This window comes from Stigmatopora argus, chromosome 14 (assembly GCF_051989625.1).
Source record: "Stigmatopora argus isolate UIUO_Sarg chromosome 14, RoL_Sarg_1.0, whole genome shotgun sequence".
Taxonomy (NCBI): domain Eukaryota; kingdom Metazoa; phylum Chordata; class Actinopteri; order Syngnathiformes; family Syngnathidae; genus Stigmatopora; species Stigmatopora argus.
In genome coordinates this window covers 7,808,257-7,832,565 of record NC_135400.1, presented here as the reverse complement: position 1 = coordinate 7,832,565, position 24,309 = coordinate 7,808,257, and the positions used below count along the sequence as shown (strand labels likewise).

General features: G+C 38.9%; 1 protein-coding gene across 8 annotated transcripts in view; it reads right to left on the bottom strand.

Annotated features, from left to right (window-relative positions):
• The window catches only part of LOC144088109 (RNA binding protein fox-1 homolog 2-like), a 37,083-nt gene that overhangs the window by 4,379 nt on the left and 8,395 nt on the right, over positions 1-24,309 (bottom strand). For 2 of the 8 annotated variants that reach the window (XM_077618352.1, XM_077618356.1), the window contains 10 exons: positions 21,312-21,362; positions 13,987-14,187; positions 13,608-13,784; positions 12,258-12,311; positions 12,034-12,126; positions 4,581-4,668; positions 4,345-4,401; positions 3,891-4,044; positions 2,835-2,877; positions 335-441 (listed from right to left, as the gene is read on the bottom strand). In XM_077618352.1, coding sequence (XP_077474478.1) covers positions 335-441; positions 2,835-2,877; positions 3,891-4,044; positions 4,345-4,401; positions 4,581-4,668; positions 12,034-12,126; positions 12,258-12,311; positions 13,608-13,784; positions 13,987-14,187; positions 21,312-21,362 — 1,025 coding nt within the window. Of the gene's footprint in view, positions 1-334; positions 442-2,423; positions 2,467-2,834; positions 2,878-3,890; positions 4,045-4,344; positions 4,402-4,580; positions 4,669-12,033; positions 12,127-12,257; positions 12,312-13,607; positions 13,785-13,986; positions 14,188-17,992; positions 18,421-21,311; positions 21,363-24,309 lie in introns of those variants that run through there. The other 6 variants (XR_013304811.1, XM_077618353.1, XM_077618354.1 and 3 more) reach the window with 6 other exon arrangements.

The window sequence follows — 24,309 nt, the reverse complement described above, 5'->3', positions numbered from 1 at the left end:
TGGTCCAGCCCATGTGAAATCGAGTTGACGTTAATACGCCCCGCGAACCACCCCGAGTCTGACACCCTTGTTTTAGAGCATATTGTGGAGCTGCATTATAAAATGGGTTACACAAACAAGGAATTATTTGGGTAAATCTACATCCAATTATAATTAACATAAGGATTAATCCTAGTACTTTGCTGTAGCTCAGAATGTAGTTGTATATTTTCACGGAGGCAGTTCAGCATTTGAAGGGGAACTATACACAACCTCGTAGGACTGTGTAGAGAGGGTGCATTTTAAGCTCCTGTACACTATAGAGATCTATGAGTTTGTTGTTGTTTGCCCTTACCTGTCACTGTATGCGGCAGCAGCTGCGGTTGCTCCGGTAACAGCCGCGGGCTGAGCGTAGCGATAAGCGGCGGCGGCGGCTGCAGCGGCAGCAGCAGGATAGCCTCCCTGGAGACACGTGCACAACACAACTGACTAAAGGGACTCCCGCAACAGGAGCTAATGGGCTATGAAGGGAAATACAAAATAAAGTACAGTGTACTTGGGCTAAGCGGCCATTACTGCGCCAATGGCCCACAATTTGAGTGGTTGTTTTTAAATAAGCTATAATTGCCAATTTAAATCATTACTATAATAGTGAGACTTATCCTTACCATCAGCGGGTCATAAAATGTGCCTGCTTTTAAAATGAATGCTGCTAACTCAAGTCAGAATTCATGAATAGGGTTAAAAGGCCCAAAACTTCAGCATAATCTTTTACTTACGTTTCTTCTCCAAGACCTTCTAAAATGGTCACATTATGTTACTTTTGCCAGTTGTGACTGATGCTCACTATTCTACATTATACATTGAACTCGCACTACAGCGAAACGTTTAGGTTATCTTTAAATTAAAATCTTCTCTGTACAAGCATATCATTGGGCCTAAAAAGGACCATGAATTATCATCCTAGTATCAATGCCGGAGACAGTAGGAGTAAAACAATGGCGTTTGATTAGAAAACAATGTCAACGTTCAATATTTTTCGGTTAGCTGTTTCAAAAGTCAAATTCATCCATTATACAGAGGTGCTATATCATCTGATGGTGTTAGTCCACTGTGTTTTCTAACCCTACATTCTCTGCAGGCATTTACCAAGAAATTTTCCTCCACTTCATTCTTCGTCTCTGCTTACAAACTGTATAGAGGTGCCCATAGTGCCTCCTGGCACAGGTTTACCCCTCCATGCCATGGGTGCAGTAATTCATTTGGAAAGGGTATCTTTTAGTCTAATTTTCTGATAAACCAAGCTTGAGTTGTTATCATCTATAAGCCATAATCATCAAAAGGAACAGAAATAAAATCCTAAAAAAATGACTATGTAATAAATCTAGATAACAGCGTCACTTCTGAAAAACGTAACATATTTTGAAAATTTCCATAATATTCAAATGATAAAGGATATGCCTGTAGAGGTTAGAGGTTTGAATTTAGAATTAAATTAGCGTGGACACAAAATAAAGAGTTTTTTCTGGGGTGTAACAACAATAACATCTACACACAAAACATTACATTTTCATGTGGATTCAATAAGTAGACAGGTCAAAGAAAAAAGAGGAGTAGACTTGGAAAAAGGATCACACGCTCACAGACCATTCACACAAGCTATTGCTGTCAATGAAAATCATCTAAGACTGACTGCATGCTTGACCCAAATCACGGTTCCAACCTAATTGAAACACACCAAACACCTTTGTCATCTGATCAGAGGACAGCACAGCAAATCAAAAAATAAATAAATAAATAATCCCACCTGCAACACAACACATTCAAACACGGAGGCTTGGTGGATGGGTGCAGGCGTAGAGAAGATTGGATTATTCATGAGGAAGCAAGGCCTTTTGGGTGAGTGAAAGGAGTGGAGGTTGTTAGCAGAAACACAGCTTGTCAGCATGCGGCACACATGCTTGATTAACCGTCAGGAAGAGACCATGTTCTCCATTTTAACTTGAGGCCATCAGAGAGAGTCTCACACAGCAGGCGACCAAACCTCGCTGTGAATGGAACCTCCAATTTCAAAAGCAGGGCACTCTAACTTAACGTTTGTGATTAAACCATCTTGGTTCCATTTTACATTCTCTAATCAGAAAAAAAATAAGAGTGGTAGGTCAATTCCTCAGAATCTTTTCAACCAGACAATATCAGGCTCTACTGAAACTGGAAGTAGAAACTATTTAGTATTTTAGTACAGACCCCACAATCAAAAAAGTGCACATTTCAGGGAGTTAGTATACAACAACAACAACAAAAAACTAAGCACAATTGGAAGCAGTGGAACATCTACTAAAAGACAATGTGTTCCAGACCAGATCAAAAAATGACTGCAAGATCAGAGTAGGGAGTACAGGAAAGCGATGCACACTGTGGGTTTGGTGTTCAGTTGACCCTACCTGATGCAATCGGGTACTAAGGACTGAGTCCTGAAACACTAGTCTATAGAGAGAACAGAAACAACTGTTGTCAACCTGGATACACACACACTTTATTCATACACCTGCAACACTGCTTCATCCAGCCACAGAACAGCTTGTCTCAAATTGGTTCAACTTTCAGCTGAGCCAGGTCCAAATTTCATGATTTTCCCCTCCAAAAGATAAATAAATGGGAAATTTCAAATAAGTTAACAGTGGGAGTATGCTGTGCTTCATACTAATTCACCACAGCCACGTCCACTGGGCTGGCAGCTCTGTGTTGCGAATGACAGGACGAACATGCCGAATCACACCCAGAGGGAAAGAGCAGGAGGAAGCTGTGAGAGGAGGGGAACAAAGCCTGTGCTGGTGGGCGGTGAGTTTACTTACATATAAGTCTGCAGCGCCGTAAAACCCATCCTGATACACCACGCTAAGAGGAGAGGAAGAGTACGAAGAGACAGAGAGGAGGTATATGGAGAAGGAAGAGGTGGAGTGGGGGCAGTCGTGCAAAAAACAGAATGGTGCACAGTCCCAAAAATCATGGTGGGTGGTTGAGAGAGGAACAGAGTGAGATAGAGTTCAGAAAGACAAGGTAGAGGATGGAGAGAGAGAAAGAGAGAAAAAGAGAGAGGAAGAGAGGGAGAGAGGGAGAGAGAGAGGGAGAGAGAGAGAATTATTTCACACCCATGCAGCATGCAAAGGAAACACCATTCGATTAAAAAAATGATAAAATCCTTAGACAACCTGAACAAACTGTTTAATACAATAGTGGTCGGTGGTGTACAAAAATAAGCGAATTCGGGATAAAATGTGTACTGTATAAACCAAATAAATATTTTAATAATGTGATTTCCAACTAGGGTGTTGTGAACGATCATCGGGGGTGCTGCAAGACGCTATCCAGTAAATTGTCTGAAAATTGTTTGAAAGTGTGTATTCATGATTTTTAATTACATGTTTATTCATATATCTTGGGAAATAGTGTGAGTTCATAACCTTATTTAGAAATTGAGAATGTAAAAATATAAGAATTTAATACTGTTTTAATACGGGGCAGACTGAATGATAATCCACTTGCCATTCGCACAAATGTATAAGTCATGGCTTCTTGTGACTATATCAAGTTTGTGTTCAATCCCATAATAATACAGTTAATAATGAGAATTGCTGAATATAACTCTAGGATTCTGCTGTTGTTCAATATCAAGAATTATTATGAATTGCTATAGATGACTTATACGGTACGTGGCAAAGTGGAATATTGTGACAACATACAGGGTTTTTGGATAGTATTGATAGTTTTTATAATGGTAATGTTTGTATAAAATTGATTAAGAGGGCTAACGCCTAAATTAGGGTTCTGCTACCAACTGCACCGTCCACTACTGTACAAACCATGTCTAATCTGAAACTATTGCATTTAAAGAGTTGTAAAATTCTTACCCAGGGTATGCAGGGATAGCTGCCTGAGGAACAGCCGCCCTCACCGCACTGTAGACAGGCCTCCCCCGTCCCCTAAGGTGAGCGCCACGGAATGCAGCAGCTGCTGCGGCCGTCGTGGCAGCTGCAGCTGCTGAAGGATAGGGGAAACCTGGAACTAGCGAGGGCATAGGACAAGGGGGAAAAAGAGGAAAATATAAAGAGGTATTATATAGTGTATTAGTCAGGAATAAAACGGAATACATGTTGAAGCCCAGGGTGAAATTAAGCAGGGGAAGAAAGCCAACAAAAGGAAAGCATTTCACCATAGCCTTAAGGGTTTCATCTTATTAAGCAACAGGGGGGACAAGTGCTAAGCAAGTACATATTAATACAAAGTAAAGCCTAGGTCGGTAAAAATGTGAATATGGAATGAAGATTAAAGTTTTCCATATTTCTTAGGGAGATAGAACCTTACCCGCATAGAGCTCCGGTCCATACACAGCCCCAACCATTGGACTCAATTTCCATCCTGCTAAAAGTTAGAGAAGGAGAGTGGGCAAATCGATACAGAGTTGCAGTTTCTAAAGAGCATAAAGACGAAATGACTTTTAAGATCCTTAGCTGAGACGGTATCACAGACAGACTACTACTTTGTTTTGATGATCAGGCGAGCACATTGCTTCATTGTTAGTGAGTCAGTGCAGTTGTTACCATAAGGCAGCGTGCTCAGAGCCTCTCCATTAGGGTAGGGGCTGACCATTTTCTTGTTAGTCATCACCCTGGCAGTGGCATTATTCACCTGGCAATGGAAGGGTATACAGTCAAAGCCCCAAAAACAACTGGAAAGAGGACACTCAAGTAGACCGTAATGTGGATTACTTCATTATAAAGCCATCACTGTGCATCGGTGCATTTGTCGCAAACAGAGTTAAACTGATATGCCTGCAATTATGTGCTGTAAAAGTATGCTTGGCTAGCCCATCTTTGTGCATCCGTTAAACTAACGATACTGCAGTGTTAGTTGCAACACACTCTTGATTCTAACTGTGCAAAAGTAGGTGGGAGCAGTTGCGGTTATTTTGAGTCATCATGCAATTAAGAGCCAGCGGTCTGGTAATGATCTGCCGATTCATTGTGAGGTATGAGGGCTGCCACGGGCTAAATTGGTTACAACGCTGCAGTAACTACATGGAGAGCAGGACATTTTTGGCATGCACAAATGCAGGATGGGGGAGTATTTCAGTCCAATAAGGAGGTTGGCCAATCCAAGATTCCTGATTGCAGCTTCAAAGGATCACTCTAAGCTTCTATAATTCATCTTCAACTGCTTTTGATTATCTTAAAAACGATCTAGCCCTCTGCCCAAGTTCCTATATCTGACTATGCAACAATACTAGGATTTACGATCTTTAAGCAAGAGTCTGTCCCTGACAAAGAAGGAGCGAGATTGAGGAATAAGAATACTTGTGTGCTCATCGACACTGAGCTCCCATTTAGAGACCATTAATGGCTAGGATTGCCTTCCGTACTGCCTATTCAACTGACTCATGCTTTTTATCTGCTCAGCTTGATTCACATGGAAAATGTTTGCCTTCTATTTCTTCGTTGCTAAGTACAAGGCCAGCGGAAAATGATACGATTAACTTATCTTGTAAGTGTTGTTTAATCCAGACGCTTATGGCACTAAGAAAATGCATAAATTCTGAATTTTTTGTTCCAAAGTAAATTTTTGCACATGTGAAATGTCTGAATATGTCTAGTTTACAAGTATAAACTTTAATGTTTGTCTGATATCTAGCTGTATTTGTGTCATGTTCAATCAATGGAATAGGATAACCTGACAGGAAGTCATGCAAATCAACAGAGACCAAAATGGAAGGTAAATCTGAAAATGTCAAAAGGTTAATAATACATTCAGAATGTTCTGTCCTTTATGCCCCACCAGTCCAGTCCGACCATCAAACCAAACAAAATAAAATATCATTTCCATATGAAACCAAATCTGTGGGGTTTACACACCTAAAACAAATACAAACAATACAAGGGAGAGTAAAAGGGGGTGCAAAAACATTTGTTTTAAAAAAAATCAATCATATAACACAAATTACAAGCAGCCAAATATGGGCGCATCACATGACCAAGAGTGAAAACGGGAAAGAAAAATCAGCCAATCAGCAAGCATCGGATGCAGCATAGAGACCAATCAAAACAATCGCAGCACTCCCACATCAAACACATGAGACAAAAATAAAACTGGTGATTCAAGAGGAAAGGATGCAGGTGAGAAGTACAGAGACACAGCCAGTCCATATACAAAAAGACAAAATCATAAACAAGGGATATTTACATGAATAACACAAAAACATGTCTAAATCCAAAAATATATATAAGTATATGAAGGTGCGTCATTCAATTAGATCTGGTGACCATTCTTCTGAAGATCTCATATGGTGGGTTGAGAAACGGCACCAAAGGATGGATGAAACAGAGACTGAGAGATAGAGGATATGAGAGATAAAATAAGAGGAGAGAGTTGGAAAGAGAGAAACAGGGAGTGAGAGCGAAAGAGAGCAATCCTCATTCCCAAAAAGGAGAGAAATAAAATGGACATGAGACACTGTGCCAGGCAAGAGAACTGTGTCACACACTAAAACCGGTACACTATGACTACCACTACAACTACTGATACACAGACAATCCACTACAAGAATACCAAACCAAAAGAAGAAAACAAAATGGCAGCATAATAGAGCCCCCAAAAACAGCAACGTAAACCCCGCATCGGTTTAAGACGCATATGGTTACAACACTGCCTGATTAGTGAGTCGGGGGAACATGGCTCCTTATATAATGTGGTTTCAAACAAAAGAACAATCAAATTACATTGATGAGGGTGACCATTTTTTGTTAGTTTTGGTGGGCCATTGGTGTTAGTCAACTGCAATTTTAGCAGAATCAATCACTGTTGATTCCCAAATCGTTTTATACACATTTTACATTTGGTTGAATAAAGCTGGAAAGGTAAAATAGGTTGTATGTATGATATGGATTTGCTGAGCAGATACGATATCTTTATAGTCCAAGAGGTTCAAGTTTTTTTGTTTTAGGTTAAGAACAATTTATTGTGCGAAAGAATTGTATTACAAATATCAAGTTTCCAAATGTATTATATAGCCAAACTCAACATTTTATGAGTCAAACTTACAAGCATGTAAAATGCAGGCAGATCAATAGAATGAAGGAATTAACGGTCTGCATTCACTGAAAGAAAATTGTACGCAACAGTGATTCTTATAAAAAAATAATGATAATAATCAATAGGATAAATACTTCATAAACTGATGGACAATAAGCAGAAAGACTGAAAAGCCGCGTCATCGCATAGAGGAGGGTGATTACATTCGGTCATTCCCAGTGAGGTGTTAATGGAATGGTGGGGGTGAGGGGATGGGTGCAGAAAGTATTACTTTTACACAATCCGGACTATTGCATACAGTGTCTGTATGTTCCATGTTGTGACTGCAAATTGTTATGTCAAGTATGCTAAATAAAATGATGTATTCAAGCGCCCCAGTATACCAATAGAATTACAGTGTTGACTTTACAATCTGTACGTCGTCCATATTGATAAAGATGCCCATTTCAAGGGTGAGGTGGAAAGGGGATCAGTTGAGTGATAAATGTTTTTACACAACTTACCATTGCAGCAGAAACAGCGAGTGGTTACCGTGGAGACTGACAACAACACACAGAAGTCGTCAGGGAAACAGAAAAAATATAATAAATAAAGGAACAAATAATCCAGGCAACAAAAGAAAGCTAGACGTCATCCCTTCACCATTCGTGTCAAATAAAAAACCTGATAGAAGCCATGATACAGCTGAAAATAATATGGAGTAAAGACACAGTAGGAGAGGGAATGGTAGTCCTACAGAGACCTGTGTATTATTATAGCAATTACGCCAGTGAAAGAAGAATTCTGCATTCTTAAGACCAATTTGTGAATGTGAATGTAGTCTGGGTCCAATAACAACTGGCCGATAGTGAAAGAATAGCAAAATATTAAAATGTAGCAAATAAAAAAACTAACTTACTCTTCCTTTATATAAAGATAATATGGTGAAGGTTTTCATCTGTTGGATGGAGAGGTGAGAAAATTCATCCTGGTGCGGCAAATAAATCCACAGATAGCAGAATTTGCAGTTTTTACCAATCCAGCCACCCTAAAAAATAACTCTCTAGAGTCAGCTAATATTCATTCATTTTCTGAACCGCTTATCCTCACAAGGCTCGCGGGGGGTGCTGGATTAGACATTAAATGGCAATACTAAATATGTAACAGCAATAAAAAAAAAGGTGAAAGGATCAAAATGACAAAAAAGACAAAATTGACTGGCAATGGAAGATTGAAGAGTTTACATGTCACAGAAAGAAGGACAAGGATGGAAAGACGAAAGAGTAAATTGTCTTTAGCTTTTTTTTTTTTTAAATCGACAATTTAACACATGAAATACTTTTTACAGACCAATTTTAAGGCAATCATGTGTGAACATCATTTTATTATTTTTTATATACAAATTAATCTGGTCAAATCCACATTTTAAGGGTTAGATTCATTAATGATGACTATCATCCAATATCTGATTTGGTTCACTGGAAATGCTAAATGCTAAGGCAATGAACAGTGCAAGGCACCATGAAAGGTGGGAGCGGAGAAGGTTTCCCCACGCAGACCCATGCATTGATGATCAACATCTTCAATAAAACCCAATAGGATGCGTTTACACATGCAAAACTACATCTTTTGTGGTGCTTTGTGTTCAAGTGCCCGTTTAAAACTCTGCGCTGTGGAGGAGCTGACACTTCCTGTTAAGACTCCCTCACAGAACTACTACCAATACTCAATTTAAAGTACGGGATCATGAAAAGGAAGTACGATAAGATGTTTTTTTTAAATTTTATTTAAACAAAAAGGAACTGAAACGTTTGCGAGTTGGTGTTTTTCTAGTTTGTGAAAATGATATATATATATTATAAGTACATTTGTACTAGTTTGGCGCTGTAGGCTCGAGATTGAAACAGATACTAATAGTGGTACTTCCATCCTAGGTAGGATTGGAATTACTATATACTGGTCAAAATCGAAATGGATACAAAAGAAGCAGTTATTAGTCAAAGGTTTGATCAAGTTGAAAAATTGAAAAGATGTTTGGATTTTTCAATAACAAGTCATGCCCCAGTGAGGGAGCGTGACAAGATTGACACTAGCACTGAGTATGATTATACAATCACAACTATTTTACAGGTACGCAAGGGTGAGATACAGTATGGAATCAACATCAGATCTCGCTTAGTATAGGCTGAGTTTTTATGTGAATACTTTTCGAGGTCTTCAGCAAGGTGAGTTCTTCAGTGCGCAGAGTTTTATGCCAGAAAAAAGGGCAATAGAATATAATAGTAATGATTCCCTACCTTGCAGAAGTAGGCTCTACATGCTTTGTTGAATTTATATTGCCATGTTTAAAAAAATAAAAAAAATGATTTCCCGATTTTAAACAAAAATCTCGTTTATATACATTCTAATTAAGTACACAGACGTATGCAATAGTTATTCAGTTCCACTGTGCTGGAAAAGACCATGACTCTGATCTGGCCAAATGCCAACTTCCATGCTAATAAAACAACTCCATCACCAATACTATAACAAAAAGCTCAAAATGAAACATGCAAGGAAAGAATTTGCACACCCAGATCATACCTGAGATTACAAAACTATATTTCCATGTAAAAACACTAGTCATGCATAAATAGGCGGCATTAACTTAACCCATGCCAGTGAAAGGTAAGCCTCCATCATTAAAGTAACACCATTGTAAACCGTGGTTCGATAGATCAGAGTTTGTGAATTATAAAGCTTATTAGTAGTTTGAATGTTGTTACAGGGTTGCTAACTTTATTGCTGGAAAAATATAGTTCTACAAACTCTGAAATGACCAATAAAAGGAAATGTTTACAATAGCAACACCTGCAAGGCAGTAGAACTTCCAGAAAGCATTACCACAAATAGAAGTGCCTGACTTTTGTCCAAAGAAGGACGAACGCATAAACAAAACCCAGAAGTGTGCCCTATGCCAGCCCCTTGTTTCATCGAGCCCATGCACCATAAATGAACACTGAACCGTCTACTGTTTAATCACTCACGACAGCCCAACATGACTACTTCACTACTTGTAACACAAGTACAACAGTCCATGCAACAAACTTCTCTCAGAGGCAATATTGATTTCATGCATTAATTAGATTAAGACACAATCAGCTTTAAGCAATGCAACGGACAAGACAAGCTGCCACTCCAAGCAACTCCATCTGTATCCATTCAGCTTGCTGACTGACTGAAAGTGGAGCTGGCAGAAGATGTAGCAGTGGGTGCAGGCCACTATTTTGTATTTGGAAATGCAACATAAGAACATATTAGAGACTGAAAGGGACAAAAGGTCCAGCCTTCATTCGTCATGCAGGTCCTCCCGACACTCCCTCTCACACTTACAGACACACATACAAATGAAAGTCAGCACAGTTAGCCCATGCACAGCTCTTGTTCAGCAGTGACCATCGTCAAGAGATCCTTGACAAAAAACAGACTAAAAAAATCTGAAGGAGAAATTAGTTAACCCTTCATAGGGCAATTGACTATTTTTGGACATTGAAATAAAACTTAATCTTATGCTGTCCACATATATGAACATCACATTTTGAGTCTTGTTGGCTACAATTTTAACATTAGATGTGGCCGACAAGACCTAAAATGTTGTGTCAATATAAAAGGCCAGGTCTCACTGTATTGTTTCTTGTTACAGAAATCATTATTTTTATGATTGTTATTTACACTAATGACCAAAGCAGGGGAAAATTTAAAAAAAACTGTGGTTATGGTCCCCAATAACACTATCATTAATAACAGGATACATTTAAAATACAAAAAAAGCATAATTTGAGTTTTATCCTTTTGATTTAGGCTAGTGTTTAAAAAAAACCTAAAGAAATTAGAATCTTTACTGCCCCTTTTTAATACATTCATTCATCTTCCGTGCCACTTATCCTCACGAGGAAGAAATTCTAAGTTTACATATTTTAAAAATTATGAAAACAATAATTACTATTAAACCGTTGCTTGCTATTGACAACAATAGACGTCCAATACATTTGAACTGGGAGGACTGACTGTAAAAGTCCAGTGCAGTCAATGGCAGCCAATAAGTGAAATAAGAGCCCTGTAAAGGGTTAACAAAAAATCTTTAGTACAAATTAAGAAATAGTACACAGTAAACATTCGTCAGTGCTGCTGTGATTCCAAGCATGCGTCGTTTGCATCACCACTAGGCCACAAAATAAAGAGAGTAACAGAATGTACTGTACCCAGGGAGAAGAAATTTAGAGATCCCGATAGCGATCTGCCATGCATTATTATTGGATGTCTACCAATCATTTGCTGCCAGGCGGTCTAGTGCCGTCAATGGCAGCCAATGAGCTAAAGGAGTGGCCTCCAAAGAGTTAACAAAAATATATAAATGCTGTTCATAGATTTTGAGGACAAATGAAGATATACACAAAATAAACATGCATCAGTGCTGCTGTGATTCCCAGCATGCGTCGATTGCATTAGGTGCCACAATCACCACTTAGCCACAATATCAGGAGAGAGTAACAGAATGTATTGTACACGAGGGGAAGAAATTTAGAGCATCCGATAGCAATCTGCCATGCATTATCCTTTCACAGCATTCCTCTCGTGCCCTCCGGTGCCAACCACAAAGACCTCATTCCAATTGCTGGTGGAAAGTTGATGTATCAAATGTGGCTTACAAGTTGCACATCAAAAAGCACTAGAGACAACAGCTTCAAGAGGAAAAAAATGCTGCAGAGGAAACGTACCCCAGCATGCCTTAAATGTGTTCTTGCACCCCCAATCAGTCTCACCAAAAAAATAAAATAAAATAAAAATAAATAATAAGAATTACAGCGGACCAGGCAGTGGGATATGAATGCGCTATAACACTGTAATATTAATGCTAGGTAGCTAGTAATCAGAGATTTACAGAGTTAGAATAGTAGTAGAGCATAAGACAGGGCTGAACAGTGCAGTTTTGAGAGATGGGAAAATTACCTCAATCTTACGACCTTCCACCAATGTGCCATGGAGCTTTTCACGGGCTTTCTCTGCATCTGCGCTGGTCTCAAATGTCACAAAGCCAAAACCCTATGGCGTAAAGTACAGGTCAAGTAAGTAAGCAGACACTAAGTTGTCATGGGGGGTGGCATTCCAATAATACATTGTACATGTTGTGAAAAATGAAATACAGTACAATGTGGGTTGCATCTGCGATTTACCTTTGAGCCCCTCTCATTGAAAATTATTTCCACGTCCAGAATCTTCCCATATTGCTGCAAAAAAACAACAAGTGCAAAAACATTAATAAGTTAGTTTGATATTCTAAAACTTCTGACTTGTTCAGGCAATGTATCGCATTACGGTTCACTATTGTACATCAGGCACGCTGTTCATGTAAGATTATAAAACGGACCTGACCGGACATGCCAGATTGATTGTTCCATATATTTCGTAAGAATGTTAGTTAGATCAATCTGGGCAAGATCCAGTTGAGACCTTTTTCATGGAATGAACCTTAAAAAATACGCCTGTTTATTGGACGGTGATCTTCTCCTCGCACTCACAAAAACAAGTCTTTCGCCATCAAAAAAGCAATTTTCTCTTCTTTTAATGAGGACATCCAGTGCAATTCAGAAAACCTTTTTGGAAACTGACCAATCTACAAGAGCCGCTTTGCATTCTGCCATAGTATTCAAGAACCCGCCTCTTTTCCCTGGATTGGCTTGCTAAGGCGACGTATCCATATTAAGCCATTGTATGACGTATTGATTTGCAGAAGAGAAAAAAACATCTATTCCTTTCATTAAAAAAAGCTTTTCAGCAAGTTCTTTCCTCGTCTTTAAATGAGGAAATTCCATTTATTTCTGACAAAACTTCAGAAATTTACCCATTTACAAGAATTGCATTGAAGTCTGACATTGTATTTAATCAGATAGTTGCTTCCTGGTCTACAATTCCTGCTTCTTTCTCCTGACTGGCTCGGTCGGCCATCAGATGGGCGCCAAGTGTTTAGGCACGCCAAGTTGGCAAGATGGTTCTGTATGATCAATCAGACAGGACTATTTTGCTTGCAAGGCTAATGCAGACACACGGAAGAATGTTGACGCCGGAGTCCTATATCCCCAGTGATATATGTAGACCGCCTGTAGATATGGACCCTGCCCTAATATTTACATTTGGATGTTAATCATTTTGAATTAAGACCTAATTCATAAACAGACATAAACGTAGACAATAATACAAAAATGGGTACGGGTTTAAATTCTATACCCTCTTCCTACATAAGTACTGTTTGTTCATATCAGTATTATGTGAATACGATGCGGTGATGGTGAGTAAACCAAAGTCGTCCCAAAAGAGCTATTCAAGTCACCTGGTGAAATATCTTCAATTTCTAATATCGCAATATATATCCCAAACCACCACCCAAAAAAAATCACAATGTCAGTTTTTTCCCAAATATTGTTCAGCTCTACATCTTAAACAGTAAGGTGTTAACAAAGAATTCACCATAGTTATTGACTGCTTATGGATAGTTGTGTAAGATTGAATGGTTGCCATATTCTTACCCCAAACATCTGTCTGAGATCAGGGTCACGGAAGCGGAATGGGATGTTTGAAACATGGAGACGTTTGGGGGTTCCTTTGGCCTCTGGCGAATCTCCACCTCCACCTCCTGCTGCTGCTGGCCCACCAGTACCACACTGTACAGCCGTCTCCCCCTGGGATGTATCCTCAGTCTTACCCTATGATATAAGACACATAAGCAATAAGGATGGGAGGGGGAGAGTTTTCATTTTATAACCAACTGTTATTTTGACAAATGAAATGCCAAGTTAGGGGAAATAAGGTAATTATTCGTGTATTCCAAAATTGATTCCATGTGGGCTGACAAATGTGAGGCCTGACAATAGTCCAGGAAACTCTTAAGCACCATACAATGCTTACATTGCTCTTGATGGTGGTACTGGTGGTGTCCGCATTTGCACCAGCACCTACCTCAGCTGTACCTTGACCCCCTGCAACAAACATAGCCCCAGGGCCAAAATCTGTCCCGGCTATCCCATTCTGGGGAGGGGGTGGAGGAGGGAACGCTGAGAAGGGTGGGGCCACCAAACCATCCTGTGCTCCTGTCGAATCCTGAGACCCCTGCAGGAATAAGGATTGGGGAAAAAAACAGTCAATACACAATATTGTTAGTAGTCAAATTCAGTCTATTTCTGCTATACTCTCCCGCTCCCTTACCTGCATTTCTCTAACAGCCATGTTTTCAGACAACTACTCATGAAATATTTACGACTCACATGCAATATTTAGAGTATGAGACTTCAATACGCATTGTGAAATTTAAAGATAATGATGCACACAGAAAAATACATATAGTATATATAGTTATTTAGGATATATTTCAAGTCATTTTCTTCTAAATGTGTTAACACTAGACTACAGTTTTCATTATACATTAATAGATCTGTCTTGGGCCAGCTTTGTTGACTCCAATAGGCACTCAGATTTCCAGCACTGCTATGATATGACCAATAATAAAATCTACACAGCCTTTATAGCTTTGCTGTTTGTGGGGCACATCAATTGTATCCTGAATATGTTTGTGAGTGGTGACACCAATATTGCTTGCTCATAATATTTTAAAACACACAACACCAAAGCAAAAATAAGAAAATTGGCTGGCTATGGAGCTATAAAAATTGGATACAATGAATGTAAGGGGGAAGAGAAGATATAAGATGACAACATTCCAAGCAATGTGTGAAACAACATTGGCTACTAGTACTCTTCTTACTGATATGGGCCTGGGTGATGCTTTAAGGCAGGATTTTAATTACAGTAACTAAAATACTTTGCCATAAAGTGTGTGAGTAGGGCCTTTAATTTATACTCTGATTGCTCACATTTTTGCCACAGTCACACTAGCCGTTAAAAGCCAGCCTAGGCTTTTGACCCATCTGCACCAAAAACAATGTTGGTATTTGAAGGTAAAACATTTTAATCGTACAATGAAGCAGCCATCCAAAGGAAACGGTCTATTTGGCTAAGCTGATTGCATGCTTAGCTCTTTATTAACTTACTTATTACCTATCTATTTACGTCTTAAATGCCTTTCCTATTTCTGCATCCTCACCCTCTTGCTACTGTGACAACGAAATTTCCCGAATACGGGATGAATAAAGTTATCCAATCCAATTCACTGTCAAGGACGAGAAGTCATCGAGTGGAATCCAAACATTGAGTGTCATAGTGGAAGGATGAGTCAAAATGTTTGAAATCGTCTGCTACTCTAGTGTTGTGTTTTTGTGTGCCCAACAAACTAAACGGGATCTTGTGCTTGTTTTGAAGATACACCTTAAAAATGATCAGAAAACTCTTAAGTGCTAAACTCCTTTAACTATCAATGGACATCAAGCTGTATTCGACAATATTGTACCGACTCAGTTTACCACAAATAGTAATAGAGCAAAACACCACATTTAGTTGCAGAAAAATACTAATTTTTACTGCTGTGTAAATTGTATAAATTAAATGCATCAGTCAAGTACTTTCTATAGATAATATTTATTGAATAACAAAACAAAGAAAGTACATTCTTCTGCTAGCTGTGAAGGATCACAATATAGAGTTTAATGGTAACTGAGTGACATTATGGAAAAGGTGGAGTATTTAAAAAGGTAAGGAAAAGGAATTATGGGGAAAACTGATGTTCTAATGGGAGTTTCAGTTCATGTTGTGCAAACAATGAGACCAGGGGTTAGTATAGAAAAAAATGTAATGTATCAGCAGATATTTTAAGAATCTCCATAATGATCTTTCTTTGTGAGTATATTTTTCCCCTTCATGTACACACAATAGAATCTCATTTGTTTGACCTGCGACACCATGTGTTTTCCCCCACACAGAGCATATGAGGGAGGAAAAAGCTGGGTTTTTCAAGCACAAACTTTGCAAGCATGACTCTAATGACTGTCCGCTGACCTGTTTGCTGAGCCACAGTGAAGTATACACTAGACAAAGATTCTGAATGAGCGAGCTATTGACAAAAATTTAAACCATTTTCATTACTTTAACCTTGAGCAAGGTTGCATGGAAATGGCTGGAAAAAAACTTATTCAACTCACCTTCTGCACTCATTCATATTACAGTGGTTAGAAAAACATACTCCACCCTTTTTCTCTCCTTTCCCAAGTGCTGACCCTACCAGTCACTCAAAAGTAATTTACCGAAATGTCCATCTAAAAAAGGCTACTGCCCATCTCCTTTAATGGACAATGGAGTAGAGAAGCACTCTTGCTTTCTTGCTGAGGGATAATCATAAGATGCTCCTTAGAAGTACATCAACTGTTCACAGGCCCACACTTGGAAGTGACAATACAAAAATCCAGAAGAGAGTTAAAATTAATGATATGAAACACTAAGTGAGAAATATTGGGATTGTACAACAACAGACAAAACTGCCATTTACAAGCTAACAGTATAAACTACTGTATGGGACAAGATGACAAAATCTTACAGCATCATCTCACACTTAGCGCTGTCTTGAACGTAAGTAATATGCAAAAAAAAGATGACAGCTCAAGTTTAATTTCATCTACACTCACAACAGAATAATGGGCGCCGGTAATCGCAATATTAAACAAACTCATTCATCAACCAGCACATTCTCTACTGATGACAAACTGCCAGTGTAGGTGAGGATTATGATTGGGTGCAATCTACAATATCTTTGATTCAATTCTCTCATGAAAAGGGCCAATAATTGCATTATACGTCAAATGTGTTTTTCTTGTTGCATAAAATGTACTGAAGTTTAGTCTGAAAGAGGGTGGCAGAAAAGTAATAAGGAACCTTAATAGGGAAATTTAATTAAATACGGTATGTATGATAGTGGAAGTCTTAATTATGTGGGACATTAAAAAGGAGCGACACCACAATTACCATCAATAACTGATGGATAACTGATAACTCATACATCCAGTTGGATCATTCATTAAAAAGACAAAAAATTTCAATAGACTCCTGCTGACTGTGATTAAAATTGTAACTTGCACCCCATTAGCCCAGGAGTTAAGTAACAAGGAATCGATTGAGTTTGCCAATGACCCAATCTTAATTTCAAGTATCAGCAAATGGTGAAAAATAAAAATGAGAGAAAATATTCATGAACGTAAGCAGTGACATATGTGGTGGCAATTTCAAATTACAGCCAAAAGGATGATGATTTCTAAAGGAGGGCCAATAGAAATGCTTTCACGTGTGTTGAGAATGACAGTCTGACAGAACAACTGGGCCTTGCCACCTGTCTGCATCAATCCAACGACTTAAGAGTTTAAACTGCATAGACATTTGTTGACGACATCGGATTGCTTCACAAGAATACAAGCAAGTTACATTACATGAGACACAGTGTACGATACATGACAACTGTGTGTAGTCATACCAATAGTTCATTCTTGTCAACACACATCACTTAAATTTTGCTACCTCGTTTTAGCAGACACAGGACCAGTAAAGAACTCTAAAATCGAGAAGAAGACACTGCCTAACCACAACCATAATACAGCTCTAATCCCCAGGCAGGCTATCTGCTATGGTGCACAGAAACACTGACGTTTATTAGCAGTCGGGCGAGCAAATGCTATCAACAGTATAAACATAATATGCAACAATGTTGCAAATTAAAATAGAGCTGTGCTTCTCTAAATCTTGTTTTGCTTTAAGTTTATTTATCAGTCGCATACAAAAACACAACACTGAAGCCAAGTAAACAATGCAAGTGCAGTTTTTGCAGTGAATTAATTCAAACAAGAGCAGCTCCTTATCCAGATTTCATTATTTTATACAATTCTATTTCCATTAACCTTGGTAATTGGCTCCTTAAGACTAATTAATTCCCCACTTCCGGTATGAACATCAAGTTGCAAGGCTGTATTTGAGAACTTACCAGAAGTGTGGTTGGGTAATAGACCCCCATCATGGTCTGATCTGGTCCAACAGTTCTCGATCAGCTCTCCACATTCGCGGTTTCACTTCTGGTCCCCTTTTCCTGGTATGGCTCTTCCTTCCTCCCTCCTCCTCCTCCTCCTCCTCTTTTTGGCCTGAGTACCACGACCATGTGCTGTGTTGACAACGTCTTCAGTCCACGTCAGTCATGCACATTGAAATTCTCCCTCATCAACTCCTCTTTTTCTCTTGCTGTGTCGCTTCTTTCAAACAAGCCTCGACTGCCTGTCACCGTCTGCCTCTGTTCCGTCGTCTCACCAGCCTGCTTCGCTGCTCTGATCCCTTCAGGCCTAAGCGTCTTTGCCTTCCTGACAGTCAGTCTCTACTCTCCTCCTAATGCTCGCTCCCCGTATGCAGTCTATCATTCACTCGCTCACGTTACACGTACTGCTCTTCGCCTGTTCCCGCCTTTCTTTTAAACTTCACCTCCTTCTGAGTCTCAGTGTCTCCAATCGAATAGATGATCCACGAAGCCAGCTAAATCTTCACTTGATTCAAATCAGAAAGGAGTCACTGCAGTTTTCTCAGTTCCCGGGTGAAAAGAAAATGCGAGTGAAGAAAAGCCTTTCTTCAATTGAAACTGGCGTGAGAGTACCGAAGGCGACCCCCACTGCATTGCAGCATTTATAGATGATTTATTTATTGCATGACAGCTCATCTGTTTCAAAAGCAGCAGTAACTAGGTACCAAGGAAGGGGTTTGTGGCTAAGTTTCAAGTTCTCAATTTTCTGAGGCAGCTACCTTCAAAACACAGTTGGAAGTCTTGCAAAAAAGGAGGGATTACCACAACTCTAAACCCAAACCAGACATTTATCTTTCAGATACGGCAATCCATGATTACAACAGATTTGGCTTCAAGTGTCCAAACAGTATATTTTTGCAGAGAGAAGACAGCAATTCTCTGTACAGCGCTTCCATATGCACGGTAAGGAGCACTGCGGAAAGAATCCCCCCCTGATGCCAAGCTTTTAGACATCTGCTGAGTCTGGCTGGAACTGTGTCCAGAGGGACTGAGTAAGGGAGGGCTCAGAGTATGAGATGATGGGGAAAAGGAGTATTGAGAAACAGTTGACCAAAGTGGAGGCAAGGACAATGGGGCAGCGGATGCGAGTGACAGATAACAGGATGAAGAGATAAATGGATAAAGGGTTGAGTGAAAAGAAAGAGTGTGGGATGACAGGATTAGGGCTGTAAGTGAAGAGGATGAGGATGAATGAGGGGATGATCTGAAGATTAAGTACACAAACCGAATATGTTGATAAACCCGCGAAACACATGCACAAAAAGTACACAATCATGTGCTGTGATAATTCCTTGCTAAACCTAGGTTGGCACACAAAATCAAGTGATTCCCATCAGCGCACAAAGGCTTTCCTCGACAAATACCCCCATAGATAGGCAATAGGCCTTGCTTTTATTTAGATATGAGACTAAAATAGCAAATATTTGAGAAATTCAGAATCACTATATATGGTTGTCGGTCTCTGTGTGGCCTACGACTGACTGGCGACCATTCTAGGATGTAATCTGTCTTTTGCCAGAAGTCAGCGGAAAATTATCGAATTTCACCTGATTCCCACACAAAATCCTTTTATCACAAATTTCAAATACATCTTTGTCCATCTATCAATGAAGACACAGAAAAACCATAGTGCTCTCACACTTGATAGCAAAAAGCAGAATTAACTTTGCCATTCATTGAACAGCCAGTCATGGACTTGTATAAGTACACTATATATGAACTTTGGATTTGCCTTGAAAACACAGATTCACCGTGAGCAAGTCCTTTTGTTTAAAATTATGACCAAAAATTATTTAGATTTTTTAGAATTCAAGAAAGGTCAGGAAACAAAGTATTCAATTCTGTATGGGAACCATGGTTTGCAACATTTGCATTCTAAACAGGAATTTGTGCACATGCATTCTGATTAACAAGTAGTTTAACATTGATAAACCAAGTGAGGTGTAAGAATTCAGCTACCAACCAATTATTGCCACTTTGTTCAAAAAGCAGCGATTTACCTGCGATTACACAAAACTGCATTATTCTCACTTATTAGCAGACATTAGAGACTCAGACTATTAGCAATTTTTTTTTCACTATACTTGACCAAAGTTGACCTTCAACTTTCAATATTATGGGGGAAAAAAACAACAACAACAAACCTATATCCTTGCTAGAACTATATTTGCATCATAGGGCCTTACAGCAGGGAAGTAATCTGAAGTAAATTGGTTCTATTTCTTCTTTATCACCTCAATTCTTCCCATACATACCTTTTATAATTCACATAATGTAGTTTTCTTGAAAAAGAAACAACCCAAAAGAATACTTGATCAATTGGAAACAAAGACAATGACAAAATACATATATTGCAATAGAATAGGCTCTTCTGCCCCTGCCATGGAATCTAAGATAGTTCTATTCCCAAGAAAGGAGATGCAAAGTGCAGAGAAGGATAAGGAGGGGATGAGGAGAAAAATATGCATATATGGGAGGATAATTTTTCCATGATGGGCTGTGCAGACTAAGTCTCTGGGGAAGAAGTGTCTAACAGACAAATACTTCCCTCCTGTGGCACTTGCAAAAAGCTACAATCCAAAAATTGGGAAAAACAAGGGTGTGCATTCAAGCTGAAATAAAGGTGGGGGCACATAAGCGCTTTTTTTTAATAAGCACACCAAGATATAAGTTGCAAATACATAAACCCAGATGTATTCCTGCTCAAGCATTGAAGTAGTCAGAGCTCCCCCAAGTGCACTGCTGCATAGGAAAATTGTGAGGCCTCCTTCCACAACGCTGCACATAAGGCACTCATTAGGGTAAGCAATGGGAGAAACGCTTAAAATAAATTGGAGTGGAATAGAAACAATATGAAACTGTATTGCATGTGGCGAGTGACGAGCCTTGACTTTGAAAGACGAGCTCAATAGCAGGCTGGTTCTTTAATCCTTACCTCAGAGAATATTTTTTTTATAAGCTAACGGATGACGCAGGTGGGAAATTAAACACCGTCTGGTGGATAAAAAATTAAACTCTGCTATACATATACATACACACCCAAATGGACTGTCTTGCTCGGTACAACCACCTAATTAATATAGCTACCTACTTCAATTAAAAAAAAATCTAATGATTGTGGGACAAATCTTAAGTGGGCAGGTTTTACTACTTGCACAGTTGCATTGTAAAAGGTTGTCAAATGTATGTATTAAAAGAAGTAATCCCATAAACATAATAATAATTACTCATTTCTTACCTGATTGTGAGGAGTGTATCCATGGAAACCAGGATTTAAGGGCTCATTGTTCTGAAAGAGATGAGGAGGACAGAGAGTTAAGGAAAGGAAAGGTACTTTAGTTTTTGGAATGTCTCCAAAAGTCAGTTTTCATTGGAACATATGTTTAAATACTTTAAAAGCAATATTCCAGCATTTTCAGATGCTTGCCATGGTAGGACCATAGAGTTAACAGCTTGTGGCCTCATACATTAGTGCAGCTTACAAACATTTTATATAGTGCAAAACAATGAAGCGTTGCTCTCAAAACAGAGGGCCGTCTACTCCTCTCAAGCATTTGGAACCCACCCCATTAACCAGGGCTCTGTTTTTTGTTTCTGTAATTAATTTTAATTAGATCATTCCTGTCTCATCCCTTCTTTCTCTATCCTCAGTGTTATTTTGTCCCGGTTAGGGCAACTATTGTATCCTGCATTGAAAGGTGACGAGGAGGCAAAGGGGAACAAAAGAGGGGGGCAGTAGGGAAGGACTGGAACAATGGGTGAAAGTGGACCAAATGCTGATATTTTGACAGCGGACATGGAGAAGACATGAGCTGGGAACTGCCTGCCGTCGTGCCTTCTAGAGAAAACATGACCACCTACTGAGATTCATGCTGAAACTCCTACAGGAGATGAAGAGAAAAGAAAAACATGGGAATGTCGTTGAGGGGTCAGAATAGATGGTTTTGCTTATGTGGCTAGATGGATGGGGGATGGTACAGTAAAGTAGGGTAAATGTTAGCTTCAAAGCTCCAGCACTAAGGATCAAGAAAAAAAATGTTTCAGCATGAATTTGAGCCAAGTAATTCCACAGTAGTGAGAAGAACAGATTTGCACTTTTCATGAAAAGTCGAAAGACTTAATCTCCTGGCCCTGACTGGTGAAGGAATCCTTCCCTGATGACATTCATTTAAACTATCAAGTAAAAATGACAGCACATTTCATCAGAAATCATATTGACTAGAATGCTGACTGAAGCAGGAAAGGTAATCTAGTTCAACTGTGGCTTGACAGTATGCGCCCTAAAACTAAAAACAGATGCCATTTAGATGAATTCCAGATTGAGCCAGGGGTAAGTCAAGGTATCTGCAAAGAGACTTTGCAATTAAACAACATTAGCTCATATGTTCACATAACAGATGTAGTGCATGCAACTATGCACACACCTTGTGAATTGCCAGTTTTTGTGACATTAGCCAAATAAAACACAAAATAAAGGAAAACAATCTAAAAATTTCCAGCAACAATGTGACCTATAATATAATAGGTGCAAATCTGTTGAAAAAATAACACATAATAGCATAAACTTTACTTGTGCACATCTGTGACACACGCATTACTTCAGTCATTTTGACATTTCACAAATTAGTTTTTTTAAGTCAATAAATTTGCAAAAAAAAGTTTAATCTCAATGGGGTATTGTTTACAGAGTTTTGAGGGGAGAAACTCAATGTATTAAATATGGGAATGAAAGTGTAATGTAATAAAATGTGACATGAACATGGCACATTTCAAATACACTAATAGTAGTGTCAACACCACACATCATAAGGGTTGAATCTTTTGTGCAAAATAACCTAATTTTCATTGATATGACTGATTTTATACATGAATATTTTTCTCAACAGATTAATTAATCATTTATGGAATAGATCAAGTTACATATTTTTTATCAAGGCCCCCTGTGAGAGAAAATGCATCAAAATGTGGCAGTGTGGCGCAGCGGTGCCACAGTAACTTGTAACTTAGCACAGTGGAGACCCCTCACTGCTTAACAGAACATGGCTCAACTCCCAATGACCAGTAGATAACAGCTTTTGCAAAATCTAGCAAATCGTGGATTATCAGACATACAGTAAATTGCATTTTTAAACTACAGTGGCAAAAAAAATTGACATCCGTCTCTTATACTGAACTTGAAGAGGCATTTTTGACTGGGGTACATCAATGCCAAAACGAAAGAAAAGGCCTTCCCATAAAGTTGGAAGATTTGTTCATTGTCTTGGTAAAATGAAGAATTAAGATTAATTACAAGTTGCATTGTGTCCCAGATGTTTACTGGATGAAGGCAGAGTGTTTGCGATAAAAGTGAGCAAAAAAGATTATACATTTGAGACCTGTCCACCATGAAACAGCCTTTTCTTTGTCTAGGCTCTCTCAACTTCCTGTTTCATCTGGAACCAATTTCCCCCTTCACGCCTTGTCCCCAGGGGGAACAATCTCCTCGGTACAACACATTAGTGGGGAATGGGCCAGCTCATATTGGACAATACAGTGACTCTGTAAAAACAGCTGGTGGTTAAAGACAGGCATTTTGTGCATTACTAACATTACTGTGTCTATGTGAACTAGACTTTGAACACCATCAGCTGTAGGAGACAGGTTTAGACTATATAAATCCATCCAAATATAAACTATTAAAATTGTTGTGATAAATGTTTTGAATTGTAAATTAATGTAAACTTAAAGGGCTGTCGACAAGCTTGCACAGGGGTCACTAACTCCGGTCAAGCCCACTCTGTTTTTCATGTCTCCCTCCTCAAATTCATCTAAATCAAATGATAAACTCTTCAGCAATCTCTCCAAAAGACTGATAACGATCCTGATTATTTGATTCAAGTATGTTGGAGAAGGAAGATACGAAAAACAGACTGGATAGGTGCCCTCGAAGACTGGAGATGGCGACCACTGGTCTACCACAAAAATTGGTCACCTCAAAATTTAGAGTATTGATTCTACTACTCATAATAACAACACTTTTAAGAATGGTAACTTATTTGCCACCTTTGAAGCCATCAATGGAGATTTATATACGACCCAAAAAAATAAATCATCCAAGCGAGGTAGCTTCTGCATTGTAGTCAATGAGGCTAATCTAATTTTGTAAACTGGGGAAGAAGCGTTGCTAAGAGTTATTTTCCATGGAGTCAGAACATAATGTAATCCAATCACAAGCCACAATACTTACTGGCCCCATC